Source organism: Tenrec ecaudatus, chromosome 8 (genome assembly GCF_050624435.1).
Source record: "Tenrec ecaudatus isolate mTenEca1 chromosome 8, mTenEca1.hap1, whole genome shotgun sequence".
Taxonomy (NCBI): domain Eukaryota; kingdom Metazoa; phylum Chordata; class Mammalia; order Afrosoricida; family Tenrecidae; genus Tenrec; species Tenrec ecaudatus.
In genome coordinates this window covers 47,729,296-47,754,699 of record NC_134537.1, presented here as the reverse complement: position 1 = coordinate 47,754,699, position 25,404 = coordinate 47,729,296, and the positions used below count along the sequence as shown (strand labels likewise).

The window sequence follows — 25,404 nt, the reverse complement described above, 5'->3', positions numbered from 1 at the left end:
GATCCTTCCATATTATGGAATTTACCCATTCTTTCTCTTAGCAATCAAACATAGATGTACCTATCACTGGACTGGATATCCATTTTTATGGTGTTAGAGATGACTTAATATAAGTGCATAATCTTGATTATAAGCCAGGAGAGTTAATATCTTGGTTTACAGAACAACAGACTTTTATGAAATATCTGCAGGGTGGCAGAAAGGGACATATTGAGGGCAAGATGACTAAATAGCTCTTGAAATGAAATGTGTATCTGTCCAAACTAAGAACTAAAATTACAAAGCATAAGTCCCTAAGAGTACCTCAGCACCAGATACGATAAGTAACTTCTTTGTCACTAGAGCATAGATCCTATTGTAAGGCAGAGATCAGCAAACTTCTGTGACAGAAAAGCCCTCAAACAATTTAAAAATTATTCAACAGCCATAAATATATTTTTACAAACAAATGAAAGCACCATTATTTCAATAATATCCTTCACAATTTTTAAAATTTATTTTAGAGCCAAATGTACGTTTGGAAAGAGCTGCAAATGGCTCATAAGCCAAAGTATGATCTAAGTGATAAATCACCTGAGTATCTCTACACATAAGCCAAACTATGTAACTTATATTTGGAAGAAATTGTGTCTGTAATACATATCATCTAATTTGTATGCTTTGTTTCTGTTTGTGAAATAAAGAGTTCCCTTTACAGAAACAATGTTAACAGTAAAGTACTTCCAATCTTGATTTCGTTTCCTGTTCATGCCCAGTGTATCATGCTACCAAGTGAGTCAGCCTGGTAAGGATGCAAACAAAATACCGTATATACTCGAGGTCAAGCCAAGTTTTTCGGCACATTTTTAATGCAGTTTTTGTGGCAAAATTAGGTGCATCGGCGGATATTCAGGTCAACTTATACTGAAGTATATATGGTAGTCATCTAATCACCTTCATTATAAAACTTACTGGATACAAATTCTACTATTAATGATCAACCTTAAAAGTATTTCAGAGGAAGAGGGGAAGGAGAAAATAAATAAATGCTTAGGAATTTACGTAAAAGCTTAAATTAAAAACAAATGTAGTAAATAAAGGACAAATAATGCCATTACTTTTATTATATTATCATGATTCCTAATAAGTCAAGAAACCCCAAAGTAGAATAAGTCAGCACATCTTAAATTCAGAAAAATGAAGTTTTTAAAATTCTAAACATTTTTGCACATCAATCTAAGACAAATGTATTTTAGGACATTCTCAGCTTTACATTTTCATTAAAGTATTTGATGGCAACTAACAAGAGGTTAGTAACAACAGCCAAATAAGTGAAAACAAGATGTAATCAGTAACTATATTGTGGCGGTAAATTCAGGATCAGTACTTACCTATACTAGAGGTATAATCAGTGGCTCCAAAGATCAACTCTGGTGCCCTATAGTACCGAGAACAGATATAGGAAACATTGGGTTCTCCTCGGACCAGCTGCTTTGCACTAATGAGAAATAAAAAGCAGAACATTTAAAATTAAATCAAAACCTGCTATCATTCAGAACACTAAATACTTATCTAAGAGTCACATAATTCCAATCATTCATCATCTGAAAGGAAATATGAACTGTAATTATCTCTAACAACAATGTATAATTTTATCACATTGCTTTGAAAAACATAAAAAAGGACCAATTTTAAAGGAGAATTGTCACCTAAGGAAAAGGAGATTAAGAAGTCATAAAAAGTTATAGGATGAATTTCTTCTGTCCCTCTGTTCCCCAAATTCCACCTCTAAAATACAAAGAAGAAAGGTCAGAAAAGAGGTATCTGCTTCCATGAAATAGTATTGTGCTATTCTTGGATGATCATGGTCTCACAATTTGATGTCTGAATCAAAGTAAATATCCCACAACTTAAAGCTGCAATCTATGCTATTTCTCCACGGTCTTGGTCAGTCTATTATTTAGTAAGCTTTCTTTACCTAATAAATGCCCAACTCCCAGGCCTTCCCCTTTAGGGCAAAGATAGTCAGTCACACCATATAAATCCCATTTCTTTGTGATGAGTTTAATGACATGTTCTCTTATTCCAACTCTCCTTTCATAAAACTTTGTGGCATGTACTTGAAACATTAGAGTTAATTAAACTTCATTTATTTTGAGATGTCTCTCAAGAAGAAACATTGAAATAAAGCCAAGAAATACTGTGGTAGAAGCTAACTGATATATAACAACAAAGCTAAATACAGGAAATAAATATGAACAACAAACAAAACAATAGAAAAGGTTAAGTGCACAGAAAAGGTAAGAAATGTTGAGGTAAATGATACCGATGAAAGTAGTCACAAAGGTGTCAAAGCCTGGGCCCCTTTCTCCCTTTAGTCTCTAATCTATGATCACACTACTCTCTCTGTACTTCCTTTATTACCAATTACGAAAATAGAAGGCAGTTTCCCTCATAACCAGTTCCATGAGTAAAAATTAACCATATCCTGAATTAACATAATTCCACCATAAATTAATCAATACTAATACCTGGTTTGGGCTGCATGAAAATTAAGACTGTCTAGTTTCCAGCCTAACTCATAATAGCCCTGCTGCCATCTGGTCAGTACTGACTGTGGGGACCCTGTGGGCGGTATAGTTGAATTATTTCACATCATTTGTTTGGTTATCATTTTAATAGAAGTCTATTGTACTGCCTCTGAGGTGAAACTGCCAACCTTTACTTTAGTAGGCAAGCATAGACCTTATCAACAAAGGGCCTGATAAGAGCACCTTGCATATTCAAATTATACAACCAGAAAATTCACTGGATAAACAAACAGGTAATATTGGCACCTTGCAATCTGTAAATTTCTTTACTACTTGATGGTGTGACCTTCATTTTCTTCTACATGAATCTGGCTCTCTGGCTCTTGAAGGTTGAAATACATGTCCAACTAACGAATATAGTATTCTCATACATGAAAAATGGAGTATTTCCATGAACTTTTGAAGTCCCTTGTATATGCTTAATCCTCAAACAGCCCATTTAGCCCTTCAGTAAATGCTGGCCCCAATTCACCCAATAAAGAACTGTCAACAAGAGAGTAACACTGCTGACTGTTTTAAGCCATCACCAACTGGGCAGAATCTACAGTAGCTTCCAAATCTACTGGACCAAACCAATTTGGTTAAAACAAAATAGGCAGGCTTGTTTTCACAGGGTTTGTAAAAGCATGCTGTTATCATACAAGCAAAGTCCCTGTTCCAAATTAATTAGAACAAAGCTTCAGATATGTTACAAGAGCTGAACAGCAACAGGGTGTTGACACGAAGATGAAAAAAGAACCTCTTAATAAACAAACATGTAGCTTCATACAAGGTGGTTTCAAAAACTTTTGTGGAAAAACATAATTTAGAGAAAATGGCATTTTCCTAGGAACTTCGTGAAGTGCTCTCGGAGTCTTGTTATTGTCCTTTCCTTTGAGAAGATACCCCTTATTGACAAAGCTGGATCTGACAGGGACAGTTTGTCCCATTGAGAGTAAGTAGGATCAAATAGGTGGTTTTGATTTAGTTTTCTTCACCTTTGCTTCTAGGTTCAGGGCGACAAGGCTCTCCGTGCAGAGTAAGCTGGGTGCCGTGACAGCACCGCAACAGGGTGTCAGAAGCAGAACCGAGCTCTAGAGGGTTTTTAGCAGCTGCTTGTTCAGAAACAGACCAGCCTTTCTTCCAAGAGGCCCTGGGCTGACTTGAACCTTCCAAAATTCAGTTGCAGTAAAGTGTCTTAACCATTCAATTCAAGAACATAATGCAGACAGTATGAAAGAGAATACTCTTGTTAGAAGGAGAATTTACGCATGGCAGAGCAAGCGTGCACTTTTAAAAATTATCTGTCTCTCCAGAGACAAACTGTGGAAAACATTCCACATGAAAAACTGAGAATTTTTAATATGGATTAAAAAAGTTAAATTTGAGGGAATTCAAGTTATGTGGTGACTTTGGATCTGAGGAGAGAGATTGTAGGTAATAGAGAGGAAGTCATTGCCCAAAAGCTTGATTTCATGTTGAAAGGTTTAATGAGAGTCACAAATGCTAACCATTATGGAAAAGAAAGATTGAAATGTTACCAAGGAGTGAGTTTAAGAAAGCAGAAAATGACCTGAAATGTATGAGGTGGGGGAGAATGAATAGAGAAAATAAGAAAATCCTATTAGACTTTTTTGCCTCTTCTGTAAATTGAATTTGACCTTGAACTTAAAAGGATTACCTTACTACTAATTTTTTAAAAATTCTCCTTAAAGCAAATACATCCATATAGTCAAAATTCAAACAATACTAATGTACAATCAATAAAAAAGCAAGCTTCTGAATTATACCATACTACCACAGTTTTCTCTCCCAGGGGCAAAAAATGTTACAAGTTTCTTATATATAATTTTGTAAATAAATCATGTATATATATATATATGCATATTTGTATACATGTACCTACATTGTTTTAAAAAACATAAACTCCAAACCAACTGTCATTAAGTAATTCGTACTCATCACAGACGGTCCATCTTTAGCGGAGCAGACAGCCTTCTGGCTCTCAAACAGAGCTGCTGATGCGTGTGAACACAGGCCTAGGGATTAGGAGCTCGACACTTGTCCTACAGAACCACAGGGCCTTGTTTTTAAAAGGTAAGGGACCAAACCAAAATCCGTTATAGTTGAGTGACACCAACTCGTAGCAACCCTACAGGGCAGAGTCAAAGTGTTCCACGGGGTTTCCTAGGCTGCTATTTTCATGAAGTCAAATATAGGAACGACTTTCATAGGCAGGGTTGCATTCTTTGGTATAGAGCAGTAGTTATCAATCTTCCTAATGCCGAGACCCTTTAATAAGGCTCCTCATGTTGTGGTGCCACCTACCCCCACTATAAAATTATTTTCATTGCTATTTCATAAATGTTATTTTGCTACTGTTATGAATCATAATGTAAATATCTGATATGCAGGATGTATTTTCATTGTTACACACTGAACATGATTAATGCATAGTGATTAATCACAAAAACAATGTGTAATTATATATTATAAAATATTTATTTCAATTTACAAATAAATGAAATTTTGTCTTGAAGCATGGTGTAGCCTGGGTAACAGTCTTCACGCTGGGTACTCATAGGTGGCTGTATCTGCATGTGGGCAGACCCACCTGGAGATGGATAGAGGAGCGGTGTCTGGGTTCCTAAAACTATTGGAAATATGTGTTTTTTGATGGTCTTATGCGACCCCTGTGAAAGGGTTGTTCGACCCTCAAAGGGGTCGTGACCCACAGGTTGAGTACCGCTGGTCTAGAAAGTTACTATGAGTTGGAACGGCTTCAATGAGACCCAACAACAGCAATCTTGATGGAAACACACTAGCACACCTTTCACCTGCAGAGTAGATGGAGGGTTCAACCTGCTGACCTCCCAGGTAGCAGCCAAGCACCAGAACTACATATAATCTTGAATCTCCGTTTTACATATTTCTTAAGAGCTCATTAGCTTTCAGTTCAGAGAAAGTTGCCTTATACTTTTTCTTCGCTACATGAATCAAATTACTTGTACAAATAATATAATTTATCTGATAATCTTCTGATTGCTAGACATTTATCAAAAACCGTTGTAATAAAAATCTCTGTACAAACACGGTTTTATACACATGCATATCTAGAAGTAAAACTGCTAAGTGAAAGGCATTTTTATCAAGGAGGCCGAAGGAGCTCATGCTCCCTTGGTGAGGACCAGTGCTTAGTGACTATATTTAAAGGAGTATAGATGGAATGTGGATCATGGGAAAAGGGAGAGCAAGTAATTAAAAAAAAATTACAGCTAGCTTACCTTCCAAAGTCACAGAGTTTTAAGACAGCTGTATCAGGATCCAACAAGAGGTTCTGTGGTTTAATATCCCGATGGCAGATTCCAAAGGAATGGATATAGGCTAAACTTCGGAACAGTTGATACATATATAACTGGAATAGATAGTAAAAATTAATTTAATATTTCTTATCTCAAATGAATCAGAATCTTTAAGCAGAAAAGAAAGTGACATGTTTTCAAAACCAAGCACATGAAATTCTGGGGAATATGTCCTTTTGGTCACCTTTCCTTAAAATGTTCCATGTCAATTCTATGTGAATTTACTGGTTAAAACGTGATTAACCATGTGTTTACGTACACTACCCTTTAATAAACTTAAAAGCAACAACAAGCTTTTACAACTTCATAACTTTTTATCTTACACACCTCATCTCAAGCCTATGAGATGGTCTTCTGATTTTTAAGTTCATTATTTTATCTCTTATGCAAGAAGGCTTCAAAAAGTTTGTGAGGAAAAGGAATTAAAAGACAAAGATGATGGAATTTCCCACTTCCGGGGTGGGGGTGGGAGGAAGCAGCCTTCACTTATTAGGCTGTTTAGTCTAACAAAACTTCCAGTTTTATTTTTAGGATATTTATGTTTCTGGTAACTGATACAGCACCCTGGGAAAAGTCATGAGTGGACTGAAAAAATCGGTAATAAATGATCAATCAAGACATTAGTAACCCTGCTAAAGCCATTTGAAAATAGATTTTACCATGTCATTAAGAGGACGCCTAACTGATGATCATTGGTACCTCTTAGAAGATAGTTTTCAATTTTGTTATACAAAAAGATACACTCACTGGGGAAGAGAAAAACTTCATGGACAAAGGGACTGCTATATTCTGTTTCCAAAGTTAATGTAGCTCATTTTAACCTTTTCCAGCTATTCACCATTACTGGGCCCTAAAGTTATATAGCATGGAAATGACTTTTGAAATTATGCAAATTAAAGATACCAGTGTCTTGATAAAAACTGACAAAAGTAATAGTTGAAGATTGGATGAAGCAGTAATATAAAGACTATATCTGAGACTTAAAGTTAACCTGAAACATTTCCTTTTAAGAGACATGAAGAAAACCACAGACAGTTGGAATTCCATATACCCTAATGTTAAATTTAACTAAAGCCAGAAAATGATGCCTTCTATAAAATGAGTAATATAAATGTATAGATAAGATCTTCGATAAAATCAGCCTTTTGCATAAGCAAATGTGAAGAAAGCTGATGATGCCAAACTATCAAAATATATAGCTGCCTGATCCCTTAAAGGCTTGAAGATCAACAAGTGGCCATCTAGCTGAGAAGCAACAAAGCCCACGTGGAAGAAGCGTACCAGCTTCTTCCTGTGTGATCACGAGGTGTTGATGCAATCAGGTATAAAGCATTAAAGACCCAGAACATAAAGTCATACTGATGTGAATGAGGGGAGCGCAGAGTGGAGACCCAAAGTCCATCTGTAGTCAATTGGACATCCCCTTACAGAAGGGTCACAAGGAAGAGAAGAGCAAGTCAGGGTGCACTATAGCACTAATGAAACATATAACTTTCCTCTAGTTCTTTAATGCTTCCTTCCCCTACTATCACGATCCCAATTCTATCTCACAGAACACGTACACTGGTACAGAGAAGAGCTCACAACACAAGGAATCCAGGACAAGTAAACTCCTCAGGACCAATAATGAGTACAGAAAACAGGAGGGTAGGGGGAAGGAAAGGGAAGAAAGGGAGAACCGATCACAATGATCTATCTATAACCCTCCTGCCAGGGGGATGAGCAACATGGGTGAAGGGAGACAGTGGTCAGTGTAAGACATGAAAATAATTACATATATAAATTATCAAGGGTTCGTTAGAGAGGGAGGGAAGGGGGGAATTAGCTGATATGAAGGGCTCAAGAAGAAAAAAAACGTTCTGAGAATGATGATGACAACACATATACAAATGTGCTTGACTGATACATGGATGCATATATGGATTGTGATAAGTGCTCTAAGAGCCCCCAATAAAATGATTTGTGTGTGATGTTTGTGTGCGTGTGAGAGAGAGACAGAGAGAGAGAGAGAGAGAGAGAGAGAGAGAGAGAGAGAGAGAGAGAGAGAGAGAGAGAGAGAGACAGAGACAGACAGAAAATATCAGTATTTTTCCAGGAAAGTTAGAATTAAGCACTTAGGCCTAATTTTTTGAGCGTCATAATTCTATCACTGAATTATTGTTCACAGACTTAATCGCCAAGTCCTAAAACTTAGTTCATTACCAATAAGAAAATGATTTCCCATAATAAACTTCAGGGATAGACATTCATTTATTAAAGAAGAGATTTTATTGTCAGTATAGTAATGTTGAAGCCAGCAAGGCCCAAATAAGGGCCTTAAACAGGGAAATGAAATAAAAATAGGGGGGTGGGGAGGGAAAAGCTTAATGTTTAAATGGAGTTAATTTTAAGATGCCATTTTACTCTATCTTTTCTCTTGAAAGAGCTCTTTATCTTTTGAACAGTCAAGATAAAGGGTGAAATATGCTATTTTATAACTCATTTTATTGTTTTTTCAAAACCATTTTATTGGGAGGCAGTACAGATATCATATCATTCCACAGTTCAATCATATCAAGTAGTATTGTACAATTGCTACCACAACCAGTTTCAAAACCTTCTGTTCCTTCTTGAACTCCTTGATATTAGCTCCTGTTTATACATCCCTCCCCCAGGAACCTTTATCCTCCCTGTCTCTCTAGGTTCATCATTCCTGGGTTTCATGTACCAAAAAACATACCAAAAAATCCACCAATGACAAAATACATCAGAGTAAACCCCAATATGAGAAAGACAAAATAAAACAAGTAACACAGAACATGCTGACAACCAGATCAGGTCCACCCAGGAACTGCAAATCAAAACAACCATGAGATACCATCTTACACCCATAACCGTAAACCAATTTGAAAAAACAGAGAACAATAAATGCTAGAGAGGGTGTGGAGAGAATGGAACTCATACACTGCTGGTGGGCTTGCAAATATGTACAACTATTGTGAAAAGCAATAGAGAGATTCCTGAAACAGATGGCAATAGAAAAGCCATGACTTAGTAATACCATTACTGGGCGGGCATATACCCCAAAGAAATAAGAGACAGATCATGAACAGACATATTGACCCCTGCCCCCACCACTCTCCAACCCCCTCCTTGCAGCACAGTTCATGATAGCAAGAAATTGGAAACAGCCTAAATTCCCATCATTTATTTTTTACTCCGTAAAAAGTATAAGGAGGCGTTCCTACACTAGAAAGATAATAAGAAAAACAATTTACCATGTGCCAGACACTGTCCCCAAATGCTTTGCATATGCCATTCTCATTTAATCTTTAAACTACTCTGATGGGGTAGGAAATAATATGATTTCCATTTTTCATATACAGCATGAGCATGAAAGTGTACCCAGGAATAGCAAAAGTAAGCAAATTGGCCCAATGACTTAGGTAAAGACTCTTCTTTAAATAATGATTATTTTGTTCTCTTTTTATCCCATTAAACCAACGTATAAAAAATGATCATGAAATAGCTGGATCACTAAGTAAAAGACTAGAATAAAAATTCGGAGAAACTCAAGGATATTTAACAGTTTGAAATTCAACTGATTAAGTGTCAAACAAAGTATATTTCCACTTATTTGTTTACTTAACTCTTGGAACTACTCAGCTGCACATTAATCTCCTTTTTCACAGAAGAAATAAAGGTTAAAATGATGGTGTTGAATGATCTGATCAGTTACAAATTTATTATCAAATGGCCATCCCTCTCTACTACAACACTCTTAAAATGAACAACATATTAATTCTTATTTATGGCATACAACTATGTATCTAGCTTCCCTGTGTACTCGGACCTTGTTCTTTAACATTACCCTCTCAACTAAAAAGATTTCTAAGATAGGCACTTGTTTCACAGTTGCATTTAAAAACCTATTCACCTCTGAAATATGCTCAAAACAGGTAAAGATGGTCAAAACCTTTAAAGTTTACACATTGACCATCAAGTACAATGTAACTCATCTTACAAGAGGGGTCAAAAACAGATTTGCAGCAATAAGGTCACAGAACATACTCAAACCCCCCTGAAAAAATTGAAAGGCAAATCACAAATAAGAATGCAGTTACCATTTTGCTAATTAATGCCTTTGCCAAACAAGTTCTTATTGGTTGGTAAAGTCCATGAAGACAGTTACACGTGTTTTTATTTCCATCTGCTAATCTAAGCATTTTACATACAATAGGGTTATGTGAGTGAGCTGAAGCTATTGGTTGTTAGCTCATCAATTACAACTCGTGGAGACCCAGCACTGCAGTGTAAACTACTCCATGGCGGCTTTGTGAGGACAGATGGATCGTCAGGCATGTTTTCTGAGGTACCTCTAGGTGAGTTTGTGCAACCAACATTTTGTCTAGGACTTGAGGGCTTAAGTATATGCCCCATCCAGGGAATCCTAAGTGACCCATAACTCAACCCATCCATGCCAAGAATTTTTTTATCTCTTTAGAGCCTAACAATAAGAATAGATCACCAGTAATCAATTCTCTGGGGACAATGGCTATTTAAAAGAATCATTCATTTTCCCAAAAGGGAATGAAGGGTACTGTGATTATGCTGTTTTGGTTGTAGCTGAAAATAATATCCAGATTGGCTACCAATTGGTAAGCTGGAGCGAAAGTTCATCATCCTACTTTTATATGTGTTTGAAACTTTCAATAATAAAAGCAAATGTTTAGGGGAACTCAAGGAAGGTCTTGAAATAAGCAACATTTCTGCAGACAAGATACTGTTACTTCATAAAGAGGAATCAATTCCAACCTTACAGGACACAAAGTAGAACTGTCCCCTAAGGTTTCTTAGGTTGAAATCTTTAGGAGAGCAGAATGTCAGGTCTTTTCTCCCCTAGAGGGGTGTTTTCAAACAGCAGATGTTTTGATTATCAGCCAAATGCTTAATCCATGTGCCACCAGGGCTCCTGCAGTTAGATATAGCAAAACAAAAACAGCATTTTCTACTAAGAAGTGGTAGAAAAGGAGGTGTTGTGCAGCCAGGAATCAATGGAATCTGCTAGAGGGGAAAAAATGCTAAGGATAGATTCAAGAAAGAAGGTACAATAAGCCTCTCTTTTCTAAGGTAATTGTAGCCAATTCAAATGAATATGCCATCCTTAATGTCACTGAACTAGACATGTGAAGCGTATTTAAAGGGACAGTGTACACATTACCTCTATATTTGCCACAATAAAAAAATAAAGTGACATTTCTAGCTGCTCAACTACTTTGATTACCAATATATTATCTGTTTTGCTGTGTAGTTTTTCTCCTTATTAGAGAAGGAACAAACTTGACTTAGATTATTCTGTAATAATTTATTATTCATTTGCTGAATTAAGAGTTAGAGATGGAAGGGGGTGGGTGGGTTAGAGACTAACCTCTGCATCTCTTCTCTTACTTAATGTCTGTAACATGCCACTCTTTAATCTAGTGTTAATAACCAAAATACTACACTCACTGTCACTGACTTAATTCCAACTCACAGAGAGCTTACAGGACTGAGTAGGATTGCCTCGGGGTTCTGAGACTATAATGCTTTAAAGGAACAGAGAGCTTCATCTTTCTTCCATGGATCAGCTAGTGGTTTCAAATGGCTTACCTTGAAGTTAATAGCCACCATGGCACCAGGGTTCCTAGGTTAATAAGGCCGTCTACGAGTTCTACATTACAATCCACTGAGTGTTTGCATTTATTATATATATATGTATTTATATATAAATATATATTTATAAATAAATAAATATATAAAATCTCACACACAAACTGCTATACTTCAGGTAAAAAATAAACAACTATAATTTCTCTACTTAGGTTCCATGTTGACAATGTACTGGTGACTAGACAAATTATATAACTAAGTAGCAAAGATGGGTCTCAAAGCTAAATTTTTAGGGTCCAAATCTAGGGATCATTGCATTGGCAATGACACAGAGTAGATACATCCACCACCATCAAACTAAGAAGCTCAAATATTACTCTAAACCAGTGGTTCTCAACCTTCCTAATGCTGCGAAGTTGTGGTGAGAGCCCAACCATAAAATTATTTTCGTTGCCACTTCATAACTGTAATTTTGCTACTGTCATGAATCGTAATGTAAATATCTGATATGCAGGATGTATTTTCATTGTTAAATTGAATATAATTAAAGCATAGTGATTAATCACAAAACAATATATAATTATATATTGTGAAATATTTATTTCTAATTACAAATCAATGAAATTTTGTCTTGAAGTCTGGTGCAGCATAGGTAACAGTCTTAATATAACAGTAGACTACATTGCTACATTTTGTGACAGTATGCGTAAAAAGCCGTCTCCATTCCTAAGGCCATCGGAAATATGTGTTTTCCAATGGTCTTAGGCAACCCCTGTGAAAGGGTCGTTCAACAGCCAAAAGGGTCACCACCCCAGGTTGAGAACTGCTGTTCTAAAAGTTCAAAGACATACACTATTGTCCCAGTTATCCAGGATAGGACTTGTTCTATTAAAACGAGGACTTCAGTAAATTTTACATAAAAACAGTATCCTTTCATTCTTACTACCACCAACTTAACCACCGCCTAAACCAACTTTTATGCACACTAGACTGAAATTAGATTTTAATTTAGATATGAATTCCATAGAAATTCTAGACTCGTTTTCCAAACAGACTAGCTATCAAATATATTAATTTTTCCCATTGTTTAAGTCCTTGGTTTGATGCTCATTTTATTATTGTGAAATTCAAAAACTGTAACTATGAAGTAAAACTTCTTCAAGATTCTGATCTGAAAATATTTAGTGTCAATACCATTTTATTTCCATGAATTCTTTATATAAAAGGTAAAATACAAAAACTTAAAAAGCTAATGAGTACCATAAATATGTATTCAGATAGTTGAACTTAAAATTTTATCCCTAATTTTCACAATGTCATAATAAATAAAATATAAATACCTCTAATCATTTATACAATTTTTTAAAACAATTTATTAGGGGCTCATACAAATCTTAACACAGTTTATACATAGACATACATCAACTGTATAAAGCACATCTGTACATTCTTTGCCCTAATCATTTTTTTCCTCTTCTTTTCTTTTTTTACATTTTATTAGGGACTCATACAACTCTTATCACAATCCATACATATACATACATCAATTGTATAAAGCACATCCATACATTCCCTGCCCCAATCATTCTCAAAGCATTTGCTCTCCACTTAAGCCCTTTGCATCAGGTCCTCTTTTTTTGCCCCCTCCCTCCCCTCTCCCCCCTCCCTCATGTGCCCTTGGTAGGTAATTTATACATCGTTATTTTGTCATATCTTGCCCTATCCGGAGTCTCCCTTCCCCCCCTTCTCTGCTGTCCCTCTCCCAGGGAAGAAGTCACATGTGAATCCTTGTAATCAGTTCCCCCATACCCACTCACCTCCACCCCTGACACCCTTGGTCCTGAAGGTATCATCCACCCTGGATTCCCTGTGCCTCCAGCCCTCATATGCACCAGTGTACAGCCTCTGCCCTATCCAGCCCTGCAAGGTAGAATTCGGATCATGGTAGTTGGGGGGAGGAAGCATCCAGGATCTGGGGGAAAGCTGTGTTCTTCATCGGTACTACCTCGCACCCTAATTAACCCATCTCCTCTCTTAACCCCTCTATGAGGGGATCTCCATCATTTATACAATTTTTATCAAAATTACATTAATAAATTTCTACTAGGCACTCTATCAGGAGTTCCAGGACATAAACAAAATGGTATCAGTATTATATGTAAAAAATTAGCCAGCATCTTTAAAAAGAAAACTTTTTAAAAATCATTTTATTGGGAGCTCATACTGATCTCATAACATTCCATAGTGGAATCACATCAAGCAGTAGTGTTCAATTATTACCACAGTCAGTTTCAAAACATTTTTCTTTTTCTTGAACTACTTGATATCAGCTCCCCTTTATCCCTTCCGGTCCCCCACTCTACCCCCCCAGGAATCTTTCTTTCTTGCCCAATCGTACACCATACAATATATCCCTTCACATATAATTCTGTTGTTCACTCTCCTCAAGTGGGCTTAAACAGTGATCACTTCCCCTTTCCCCTTCTATTCCTGTACCCTCAGGGAACCATTACTCCTGTTACTGTTTCTCAAGTTATCTATCTTGGCTTTCATGTACCAAATGATTCTAATTATACAAATGAACATATGCAAATCTAACATGATTACTGAGGTAAAACAAAAACCACATAGTAAGGGGAGGAAATATTAAGGAACTAGAGGGAAGTTATGTGTTTCATCAGTATTATATAGCACCCTGAATTTATCATCTCTTCCATGTAACCCTTCTGAGACGGACTGTCCAATTATCTTACAGGTGGGTTTGGGTCTCCACTACATCCGTGCTCCTTCACACCGATCTGGTTGCTTGTTTATGAACTTCTCATACCTCTTGCCGTCATCAATACCTCATGATCATACAATTTGGTGAGCTTCTTCCATGTGGGCTTTGTTGGTTCTCAGCTAGATGGCCGCTTGTTTAACTCCAAGCCTTTAAGACCCCAGACTCTATATCACTTAATACTAGGCACCATCAGCTTTCTTCACATTTGTTTTTGTACCCATTTTGTCTTCAATGATCATGTTGGGAAGGTGAGTATCATACAATGACACACTATTAGAACAAACCATTCTTGTACTGAGGTAAGATTTGAGTAGGGACCCAAAGTCCATCTGCTTCTTTGCTGTATTTACATATATATACATATATAAACAAAGACACCTATATTTATATATTTACAAACACACACACACATATAAATATACCTATGTTTTTTCCCTTTCTTCTTCTTTCCTCTTTTTATGTTTTCTTTCCTGCTGCCCCATTACCATGTTTACCCATCGGTCACCTCTCAGTAATTCCTCTCAGATACAATTTGAATGATCAAACAAGACCAGAAAAGGCTACACCCTCCTCGCCATCGATTTTAGAAATTTTACCATTTTACTATTCCCCTGTCCCTGTCATTATTGGCCGCTCACTTTTCCACTCCACCCCCCCACTTGGTCGGGTCTTTGTACTCGTAGGATGGCCTATCCTGCCTATCTTGTATAAACACCAAAAAAAAAAAGAAAAGAAAGAAAGACCATACAAATAGTCCCAGGTCTAGTGGGTCCTGACCCAGAGCAGATGACTATCTCTTTGTTATATAGCGACCAGGACCTGCTATAATCTATCGGTCCAGTTCCCTTTCTTCTCAGGGTTCCATATCCTGGGACCCGCTTACCTAACAGCACACACACACACCCTTTTAGCCTTCAGGATCTGTGTCAGAAAGGCACCCTTCCTAAAAGTTCCCACTGCTATTCCTGCAGTTAGAGATGGGACAGGTCTAGGGCACCTCCCCACACCCACACATCCGTTACACCTTTAGGCTTTCGGTGTGGCCCTCATGTGAATAATCTACAACCAGTTCAGAGGAGGTGCCAAGTACTGCCCTTTGAGTCAGAAGTAAACTGCAGACACATACAATAATCATATTTATAAATGGCCTTTAAACATTGAATTTGAGCATTCCTGTAACTATATTTAATAAGGATTATTCCTATTTCAGTTTGTGATACAGTAATGGGGCTGTGAGGATTTAAATTTAAATGTGCTATATACTTAGCTGAATTAAAATCCTGTGGAAAATACACTGCAATTTACTATAACAATGAAAAGTCAAGGAAATTTAAGGTGAAGACTTCATATTTTAAAATTCTATAAGAATTTAATGAAGTCCTAGCAACATTCATTTTGCAGCCCTACTTTCCCTATCCCACCTTGTATTAAATGTTGATAATACAGTTTAAAGGTACCCAACATTCTCCCCAGCTCAAAACAAATTATCTTTCAAAAAAGGAAATGACTCCATACCTTGACATAGATCACAGGGAGCGTCTGTTTGGCTCGACTATAGTGTCTGGCAACTCTGTACACTGTTTCCGGAACATAGTCCAGCACCAGGTTAAGATAGACCTCATCTTTCTGAAAGAATTAAAAATATATGTTAAAGATTAGAAGTTAGTCTTTTATATATTCACTTTAAACTCTCTATACATTTACTTACTCAGGTTTTTTAAGACAAGACACAGGTGTTCAATTTTAATTATGCCAAACTCATTCAGAGTATAGTCTAAATAGTAAAAACCAGTACCACATGCCTTCTTACTAGTATTTTCCACAGAAAAATATAGACATTCCCATAACTGGTCAAATATATGTAAACTATTATTCTTGTTATCATGTCATAAATTTCATATTAGAAAATCAGAGAGGCAGTGTTTTGTATCCTGTCAAGAAAAACGGCACAGTAGTAGAGGCGACACTGAGTGACGACTTTACCTGTTTGGATCGCTGGGCCAAGTTCCTAACAGGAGCTCTGGTGGTGCAGTGGTTTCAGGTTAGGCTGCGAACCACAAAGGAGCGATTTGAAATCACCAGCCCCTCGGGGGACAAAGAGGAGGCTTTCTATTCCAATAAATACTTACAATTTCGGAAACCCACAGGGGCAGTTCTACTCTGTCCTACAAGGTCATTATGAGCTGGAATTGACTCGATGGCGGTGAGTCTGGTTTGGATGTCAAGCTCTGCTGCTAACTGATGGGCACCAATTCACTTCCTCTCTCTGGGTTATCTAATTCGTCTTCTAAATTGCTTTCACCTCTACAAAAAGATACTATGCCTACCAGACAGTGCATAATTAGGTGAACAATCACTTGTATTCTATAATTAATTGAAAGAGAACGGCTGTCTAAAAAGACAGTACGAGCTAGCATCTTCACAAGCCATTCCATGCACTGTTTGAACAGCAGGATTCACACACCAATGCAAGGTCACGGAGGCAGTGACCACATGTAGGGTGGGTTTCCAAGGCTGGATATCTTCATGGGAGCAGACAGCCTCATTTTTCTCCCTCAGTTCAGTAGCTGGGAAATTTGAACCACCAAACTTGCTGCTATCAGCCTAACACTTAACCCACAGTACCACCAGGGCACCAAATGAAGGAAATTCCAACTAAATTCCAGGTGGAAAAGAAGAAGAGAGTGTGACATTTACCCTGTTCATGTATACAGAGTCAGACATGTAAATTGAAGCAAGAAAATAAGTTGGGAAAATCAATGTGTTCAGGGTTTAGAGTTGGCTACTGAAAGGGGAAATCCATGGATAAAGAATGTTTGTCTTCCTAATTTTGAAATCACTTTACCTACCAAAGTGAAATGAAGAATTTAATTTTTCAGCATTTATCAAACATTTTCTAAATGATAGTTATCACTGCAGAGGAAGTCTGTGTGTGGGTATAAAAGCAGTAACATCTATGAGGCACATTATGGACAGAAAAAAACATATTCACAGTGTGGGGTCACAGAGTGCAGCAGGGCTCACTAAGTTTCTTGAGACAGTGTGACTCTGAGCCTTTTCAGTTGTGCTCAATCTGTCACATCCCTTCTTCCCTTCTTATTCGGTTTCAACTCTTGATACATTAATTAGCCTTGCTCTCTTAACCACGGACAGTTAACAGAGCTGTCCCAAGACCTCTCGGGTTATTTATCTAAATGGCTACATGCTAAATATACACTGATGCCTCTCAAATTTATACATATGGCCTGGATTTCTGAATTATACATCCAAATTCAACTAATATCTTAAACTTAACATGTTCAAAATTAACCTCCTGAACTTCCCAATCTGCTCTCAAAATATGCACCTACTTAAGTCTCCCTGTTAGGTCAGTTCATGCAGCTCCATTTTTCCAGCAGCTAAGGCTGTAAACCATGGAAGAAGCCACAATGTCTGACTCTTGCTTCTTCTCTGTGCTTCCAGTGCCCTCATATACCTGCATTTGCCACATTTGTTATGACAGAAAACACTAATGGTCCTACCTTTAACACTTACCCAATCACTTCTTAAAATCTTCATGACTAGCACCCTGATCTGTGCCACTATCCTTCTGACCTGAATTATTATTGTAAAATCCTCTTAAATGGTCTCCCTGTCTCCACTCTTGCCCCAATACAATTAGCAACAACAAAAGACAAGCTCCTCACCCACAGGCTCAACTCATTTCTAGCCATCCTTCCTTGCTGTTTCCTCAACACATCAGGACAGATCTCATCTCATGTCTGAAATGACCATTCAGTCCTTCAGCCTGGAACACTCCACCCTCCAAGCATGCAGATGGTGCACTACCCTCAACTCCTTCCTTTCTTTAGTCAGATGGGACCTTCTGGATACAGCTTTCACTCAACTCAAAATAGTAATTCTTCCTCCACCCTCGTGCTCCCCAGCCACCTTCCTGACCATTCCCCCATACTTAGGACAACCAGGACTCCTTATACCATAGCACCGAATTCACTTTGCAATTTCTATTTGTTCACATAGACTAAGTTCAATGAGAAGAAAAGGGTTTATTTTTATTTGTGGATTTTTAGGGGTGGGGTGGAAGAGAGTCTGGTTTGTCTATCAAGTCAATTCTGGCTCACAGAGACCCTATATAGGGTTTCCGAGGTTTTGTCCATCTTTATGGGGGAGAAAGTTTCATCTTTCTGCTGGTGGGTTTGAAACACTGGCTTTATAGTTAGCAGTCGAATGCTTCCCTGACAGATCACCATACGTAGTCTTATTTGCTGAAAAAATTAATGTCAGAGGCAATGACTATTGATGTAAAAATTAGAATGATAAGTTGCTATATCTATTTTAACTCAAACACACTGGAAAACGTGTAAGGGAAAGAAATGAAAATGAAAGCAGAATAAGCAACTAGAAATCTATAGAATCCATGGCCAGGACCAGAGATTATAGAATCCATGGCCAGGACCAGAGATTATAGAATCCATGGCCAGGACCAGAGATTATAGAATCCATGGCCAGGACCAGAGATTATAGAATCCATGGCCAGGACCAGAGATTATAGAATCCATGGCCAGGACCAGAGATTATAGAATCCATGGCCAGGACCAGAGATTATAGAATCCATGGCCAGGACCAGAGATTTAAGGGGAAGAGGTTAAGGTTGGACGGATAAGCCACTAACTGTACTGGTCGGTTGAACACGAGTAAAAAATAGAGATTTGGGGGTTTATTTTACCATCTCAATACGTAGACATGGTGCCCTGGTGGCATAGTGAGCTATGAGTTGGGCTAATCTCAAAGTCAGCATTTGGAAATCACCAAGGGAGAAATTTGAAGGCTTTTGATGTACAGTAACAGTTAAGATGTACAGTAACAGATGTACAGTAACAGTTAAGATGTACAGTAACAGAAACCCACAGGGGCAATTCTACTCCATCCTATGAGTTACTGAATTGTAATCAACTCAACGACATTGAAGTTGGTTTTTGGCTGTGCTTGGAAGAGGCTTGTGGTGCATTGGGTTAAGCATAAGAAACTTCCATGGAGTGGCAGTTCTACTATGTTCTACAGGGCTGCTTTGAGTCAGGACAGACTTGATGCCTGTGGGCTCGGGTTTAGGTTTGGTATAAAGAAAAAAAATGCAAAAGGGTTTATTTTGTGAATCTCAGAACCATGTAGGTAGCTTTCTACTACAGGTGGCTGGAAACAGAGGTGAAGCCCAAACTCAAGAAATAATAGTGCAGTATAACTAAAGATTTAAGCAGCAGCGGAAGAAGTAAGAGCCTTGTTCATCTAAAGAAGAGTGCAGAGTAAGAGTGAGGGAAGGGAGGAATGTGAAACCCAGGAACATGTGAGAGGGTTAAGAAGCAGGTGGGGGTAAGGGACTTAGCAAAGACTACGTGTACTGAGAGGCATGAGAAAGTACAGAAAGACAAGCCAATTGATGCAAAGCTGACAATTTACATGGGGTGCAATGTGGAATGGGGAACGTGGAACGCCAGGAAAGATGAGGACTGGTATACAGGGATGAGGACTGGCATACAGGCAGTCTCCAGGTTGTGAAAATCAGACTTAGTAACAACTACATGCTCTTTACGGTTATGTAAATTTGTCATCACTTTGAAACTATTGAACCCACCCCTACTTGCAAATCACTGAAAAGGCATGAAGCCTTTCCATGCACTAAAGTAAGGCTACATAAGAATTACATGCACCTGTTCCAACTCACACAAATCCTACCTAAAGGCTTAAAAGGCACATACAGGAACAGATACCATCTATAACCCAGTATTGCTTGTATCACGGTCCTTTGATGACTGCAATGAGCAGTTTCAGATCATGGTGCCAAAAGAAACCAAGCTGGCCTGGGTTCAAAAGTGAGCAGATGGCAAGTGAGGAGCACAAGGGAGACAATGGAGTTTTCTCAACATCTCTGGTGGTGAGAGGAGAGAGAGCTGGGCATCAGCGCCTTGCCCGCAGGCAAAGCCTAAGTGTCTTGATGTGGTTTTTTGTTTGTAATTTTTAATGGCTTAAAAAAATCACAAATTTGTTTGTAGGCTAAGTGGAGAAGGATAGAATATAGTTATTAACGGGGAAGAAGGGGGATAACTGAGGAAATACTGTTCTAGAACATCAGAAATGGACACATGAACATAAAGAATCTGTAATTATGGGTCACACAAAACTACATAGAAGTCCCAACTCCAGTTATTACTACACAGTTTTATGGGCATGAGTAAGTTACCTAACCCCTGATAAGTCTCAGGTTCTTCATCTGTAATGGGGCTAATGGTGTGTGCTTCTGTGCACATCATCCATAGAAAATAACAATAGCACACATTCTTCTGTAGATCTAAAAGTAAGTGACTAATTGCTAGGGAACGAGGAAAATGTACATTAAAAAGAGTGCATGTCTGATGATTCTATTTCTTGTCGAGCCAGCGAGAAGGCAGGACGTAAAACGATGGGCAGTGCCATGCACGGAGAGCATAACTGCTCCGCAGGACTGCCCTGGCTGTGAGCCTTGAAAGCAGAACCCAAGCTCTGCCTTCCCAGGCGTGTCTGGGTGATTCTAAGGAAACATCCTGTTGTCTAGGAGTAGAGCATATTAACCCTCTGCACTACCCAAGGACTTCAGTCAAGAGTAAAGCTATGAACACTGAGAAGAAGATTCTGAGAGCATGATCCAGGTAAACATCAGTTTTAAGGTAAGGTGAGATACAATAAATAAAGTGCTGAAATGCATGAAAGAAAATCGCAGGATAAGAAGCACTCAGAAAATGGGGAGTCTTGTGTATTAGAAAAGTAATTAAGCAAACTTAATTATAAGAGTTCATGACTTTAATAAATCATGGCAAATGTAATCATGGCATATCTGTAAATAATTTTGGAGATGAGCATAGCAAAGGATTACAATTTAGTTAATTTACTAAGCAATCAAACCAAAGAAGAATAAAAAGATGAAAAGATGAATGCCAAGATTAAAGAATGTTTTTAGTTACAGACTTGCGAGCTCTGGTCCCTAGTCCCAATCAATAACTTCCTAAGTGATTTCATTAAGAGTTTACAAAAGCATATGCCTTCAAGAGCTAAATAATAAATGCAACTATATTAAGTGTTCAACTCAGTAAGAAATAGTGGTTGGTAAATTGGATAGTATAAGACTTAATTAGCAGCTTTTAATTTAAGAGAGAGATAGGTGGAGAAATAGATCTTAGCAAATTGTGCTAGCCCCTATACCCCCAACTAAAAAAAGCACACACACATATCCCGCCAAAAAAACCCATCCCCCACACACACATCAGGAGGTGGATTTGGCAGTTTGCAATCTTAGTCTTCAATACTAGTTACCTAAGATTGACATTAACTTAGAAAAAACTATGTAAAATGATACACAATAACAATTTAAAGTACTCAAATAAGCTAGAACAATTGGCCAAACCTACAATATGAAATTTAACAGAAATTCAGTCTTATGATTAAAACCAAAATATCAATTTATTACGTAGAATGACAAATAAGATTTGACAGCAATTCATCAGGAAAAGGTAGGTTTACATGAGCAGAACTCAAAAGGAATCAGCATTAAAGATGCAGTTAATGAAAACCTTAATGCACCATCATGTGACATTCAACATATTATGTTGAGATCAATAAAGATAATCCCACTCTACTTAGTTGAGCTTAGGACTCATTTGAAATGATGGTATTCATTTTTAGGAAGCATGTTTAATTCATAATATTAACAAAGAAAAACACATCAAAGGAAATTTAACAAAACCATGTCAGCTACAAGTTGAATGCCCTAATTTACTATGAGAACTATGGGGGCTCAGATTATATTCAGACCAGCACTTTGAAACCTTGAAAATGAGCACAAGCCTTATCGTTAAGCTCAAATAAATAAATTTTATGTAACCATTTCATTAATCATAAAAACTTGCAATTTTCTTTAAAACCATCAAGGAGTTTGACAATTTTGTAGGTCAGGTGTAACATTTTGCATCCGACCAATGAAAACGTCAAATTTCCCTTTGACTTTTGAAAGTTAACATGCTGCTTACATTTGTGTTCGGAGGCACTGGAGATGTCTCATACCTTTATATTTAAAGTTACTGTGAACCAAATTTGCATTAACAACTCTATGTCTGTATCCAAATCAAATAATTTCTTTCTTTTTAAAAAATTCAACTTGGGGTCCAAAACTAAAAATCAAACAACTAACCAATATTACCACCATTCCTACGGTGGATGTGAGGGGTATGTTACCATCATCATGTTCTCTTGTTAAATTTAGACGCGTGAAGAGAAAACATAGTGGCAGGGTTTTTTAAAGATGGATTATCAGACATGACAACAAAAGCACAAACAGCAAAAAGACAATATAGATACATGGAATGTCATGAAATTCAGTCATTTTATTCATCAAAGGGCTGTATCAAAAAAAGTGAAAAGTCAGCTTACAGACTGGGAGAGAAATTTTGGGAACCATATATCTGACTAAAAGTCTAATACACTAAAAATATCTCACGATCTTCTACCATTTGACAATAATCATATGTATATATATGCGCAAAAAAACCCTCCTTGGAAAGTTCACGCAAGAGAATATTCAAGTGGCTAACGAGATTATGAAATGTCATTCCTCATCATCAGAGAACATAGAAATCAAATCCATGTTGAAATACTGTATCTCATACCTATTAGAATGCTGACAGTCAAACCAGGTAACAACAGGTGTTGGCTAGGTCACAGAGGACTGTAAAATGATGGCACAGCAACCGTCAAAAAGTCTAGCAGGTCCTCCAAACGGTGAATATAAAACTATCATATCCTCACACCCACTATCAGCAAGTCCTTTTCAATTCATAGCAACCCTAACCAGGGTTTGCAAGGCTATAAATCTTTATAGGAGCAGGTAGCTTCATCTTTCTCTGAGGAGCACCTGGTGGGTTTGAACTATCAACCTTAAGGATAACAGTCCAACAGCACCACCAGGGCTATCACATGACCCAGCAATTCCAATCCTAAGTATATTTCCAAAAGTGGTAAAGGCAATTAGAAATCTGTACACAATGTTCACTGAAGCACTCTTCAAGGCAGCCAAAAGGTGGAAATATTCTAAATGTTCACCAACAGATGAATGGCTAAACAAAATGGAATACAGAAACACAATGGAATACTACTCAGCCAGAAAGAAAGATGAAGCACTGATGCAAGCCACAAGGATGAACCTTGAAATCCTCAGGTGGCTAACCCACCCACGGGGAGGGTATTGCTAATATCTCCACAAGAAAGGGAGAGAGGGACCAGATCTCAACCTGGTGCGCCAAGACTCGAATGCAACACATCAGCATGAAGCGGGGAGTCTGTGGGACAGGCTCCAATCCCAGCTATGTGGACCCCCTCCCCAGAAGAATGAACTACAAAGGACAGCACTAAAGCTACAGCTCAGGGAGAGGGGCTCGTCAACACACGGAAGCAAACTAAGAGGGCAGGAGAGAAAAAGAGTGTGGAACACATCCTGGCCCACCAAGCCCCGAGGATGATATTCCTGCCAATGCACAGAGAGGACCATAGCGCCAGCCCCACAAAAAAACACGGCATCCCCTCACTGACCAATAGGGCTATCCCCTCACTGACCAATAGGGCTATATGGGTGGACAACACTGGAGATACAGTGTGGGAATTGTGTCTGATTTGTCCCCAACACACCAGGGCAAAACACGAATGGAGTGCAACAGAGCAGCAAGGGGAGCAAAGCAATGAAGTTCCCGGGGAATCCCAAAAACAAACTTCAGGAACAGGGTGTGGCACCTCATCAGACTCGACTGGTAAACACTCATAAAGGTTAACAGACAGACCTAAAACTATTTAAAGGCTTTTCTTTCTTTGGTTGTTTTTTGTTTTGTTTTCTTGTGTTTATTTTAATGTCTATCTAGATAAGATAGGCAGGATAAACAATCTGGAGGAGAAAACAACAGGACCCATGGTTTCAGGGGGACATGGGAGGGGATGTGGGGGAAAGGAAGGGGAGTGCCAACAAACCCAGGGACTAGGGAACAACAAGTGACCTAAAATCGATGGTGAGGAGGGCATAGGATGCCTGCTGGGGCTTGATGAAGTGCAATGTAGTCAAGAGGAATTAATAAAAGCCAAATGAAGGTCAAGCATGATAGCGGGACAAGAGGAAAGTAAAAGGAAATAGAAGAAAGAACTAGGATGCAAAGGACATTCACAGAGGTCTAAATACAAGCACGTCCTCATGTAACTATATTTATATATAACGATAGGGACATAGATCTATGTACATATATTGTATGTTAAATATTAAGGCAGTAGACAAACATTGGGCCTCACCTCAAGTACTCCCTCCACTCAAAAACACTTTGTTCTAATAACCTGGCACTCTGTGATGCTCACCTTCCCAACTGCTTAAGACAAAATGGATGCATAAGCAAATGTGATGAAGAAAGCTGATGGCGTCTGACTCTCAAAAGATATAGCATCTGGGGTCTTAAAGGCTTTGAGATAAATAAGTGGCCATCCAGCTGAGAAGTAACAAAGCCCACATGGAAGAAGCCTGTGTGATCATGAGGTATCATTGGGATCAGGTATCGGGCATCAAAGACCCAGAACAAAAAATCGTATCAGTGTGAATGAGGGGGGTGTGCATAGTGGAGATCCACAGTCAATCTGTAGACAATTGGACATCCTCTCACAGAAGGGTCACAAGGAAGGGACGGGCCAGCCAGGCGCAGCAGTATAGCACCAAGGAAACATACAACTTTCCTCTAGTTCTTTAATACCCCCTCCCCCCACTATCATGACCCCAATTCTACCTTACAAATCCGGCTAATATCAGAGCATGTACACTGGTACAGATAGGAACTGGAAACACAAGGAATCCAGGACAGTTGATTCCTTCAGGGCCAGTGCTGACAGTGAGGCTACCAGGAGGATGGAGAGAGGGTGGGGTGGAAAGGGAGAACAGATTACAAGGATCTACATATAACACCCTCCCTGGGGGATGGACAACAGAAAAGTGGGTGAAGGGAGACATCGTACATGACAAAATAATAATAATTTATAA

The 25,404-nt window shown here is 38.2% G+C and overlaps 1 protein-coding gene across 3 annotated transcripts in view; it reads right to left on the bottom strand.

Annotated features, from left to right (window-relative positions):
* The window catches only part of GSK3B (glycogen synthase kinase 3 beta), a 200,675-nt gene that overhangs the window by 79,018 nt on the left and 96,253 nt on the right, over positions 1-25,404 (bottom strand). For all 3 annotated transcript variants that reach the window (XM_075556365.1, XM_075556363.1, XM_075556364.1), the window contains exons 4-6: positions 15,837-15,947; positions 5,834-5,964; positions 1,371-1,477 (exon numbers count right to left, since the gene is read on the bottom strand). In XM_075556365.1, coding sequence (XP_075412480.1) covers positions 1,371-1,477; positions 5,834-5,964; positions 15,837-15,947 — 349 coding nt within the window. The remainder of the gene's footprint in view (positions 1-1,370; positions 1,478-5,833; positions 5,965-15,836; positions 15,948-25,404) is intronic.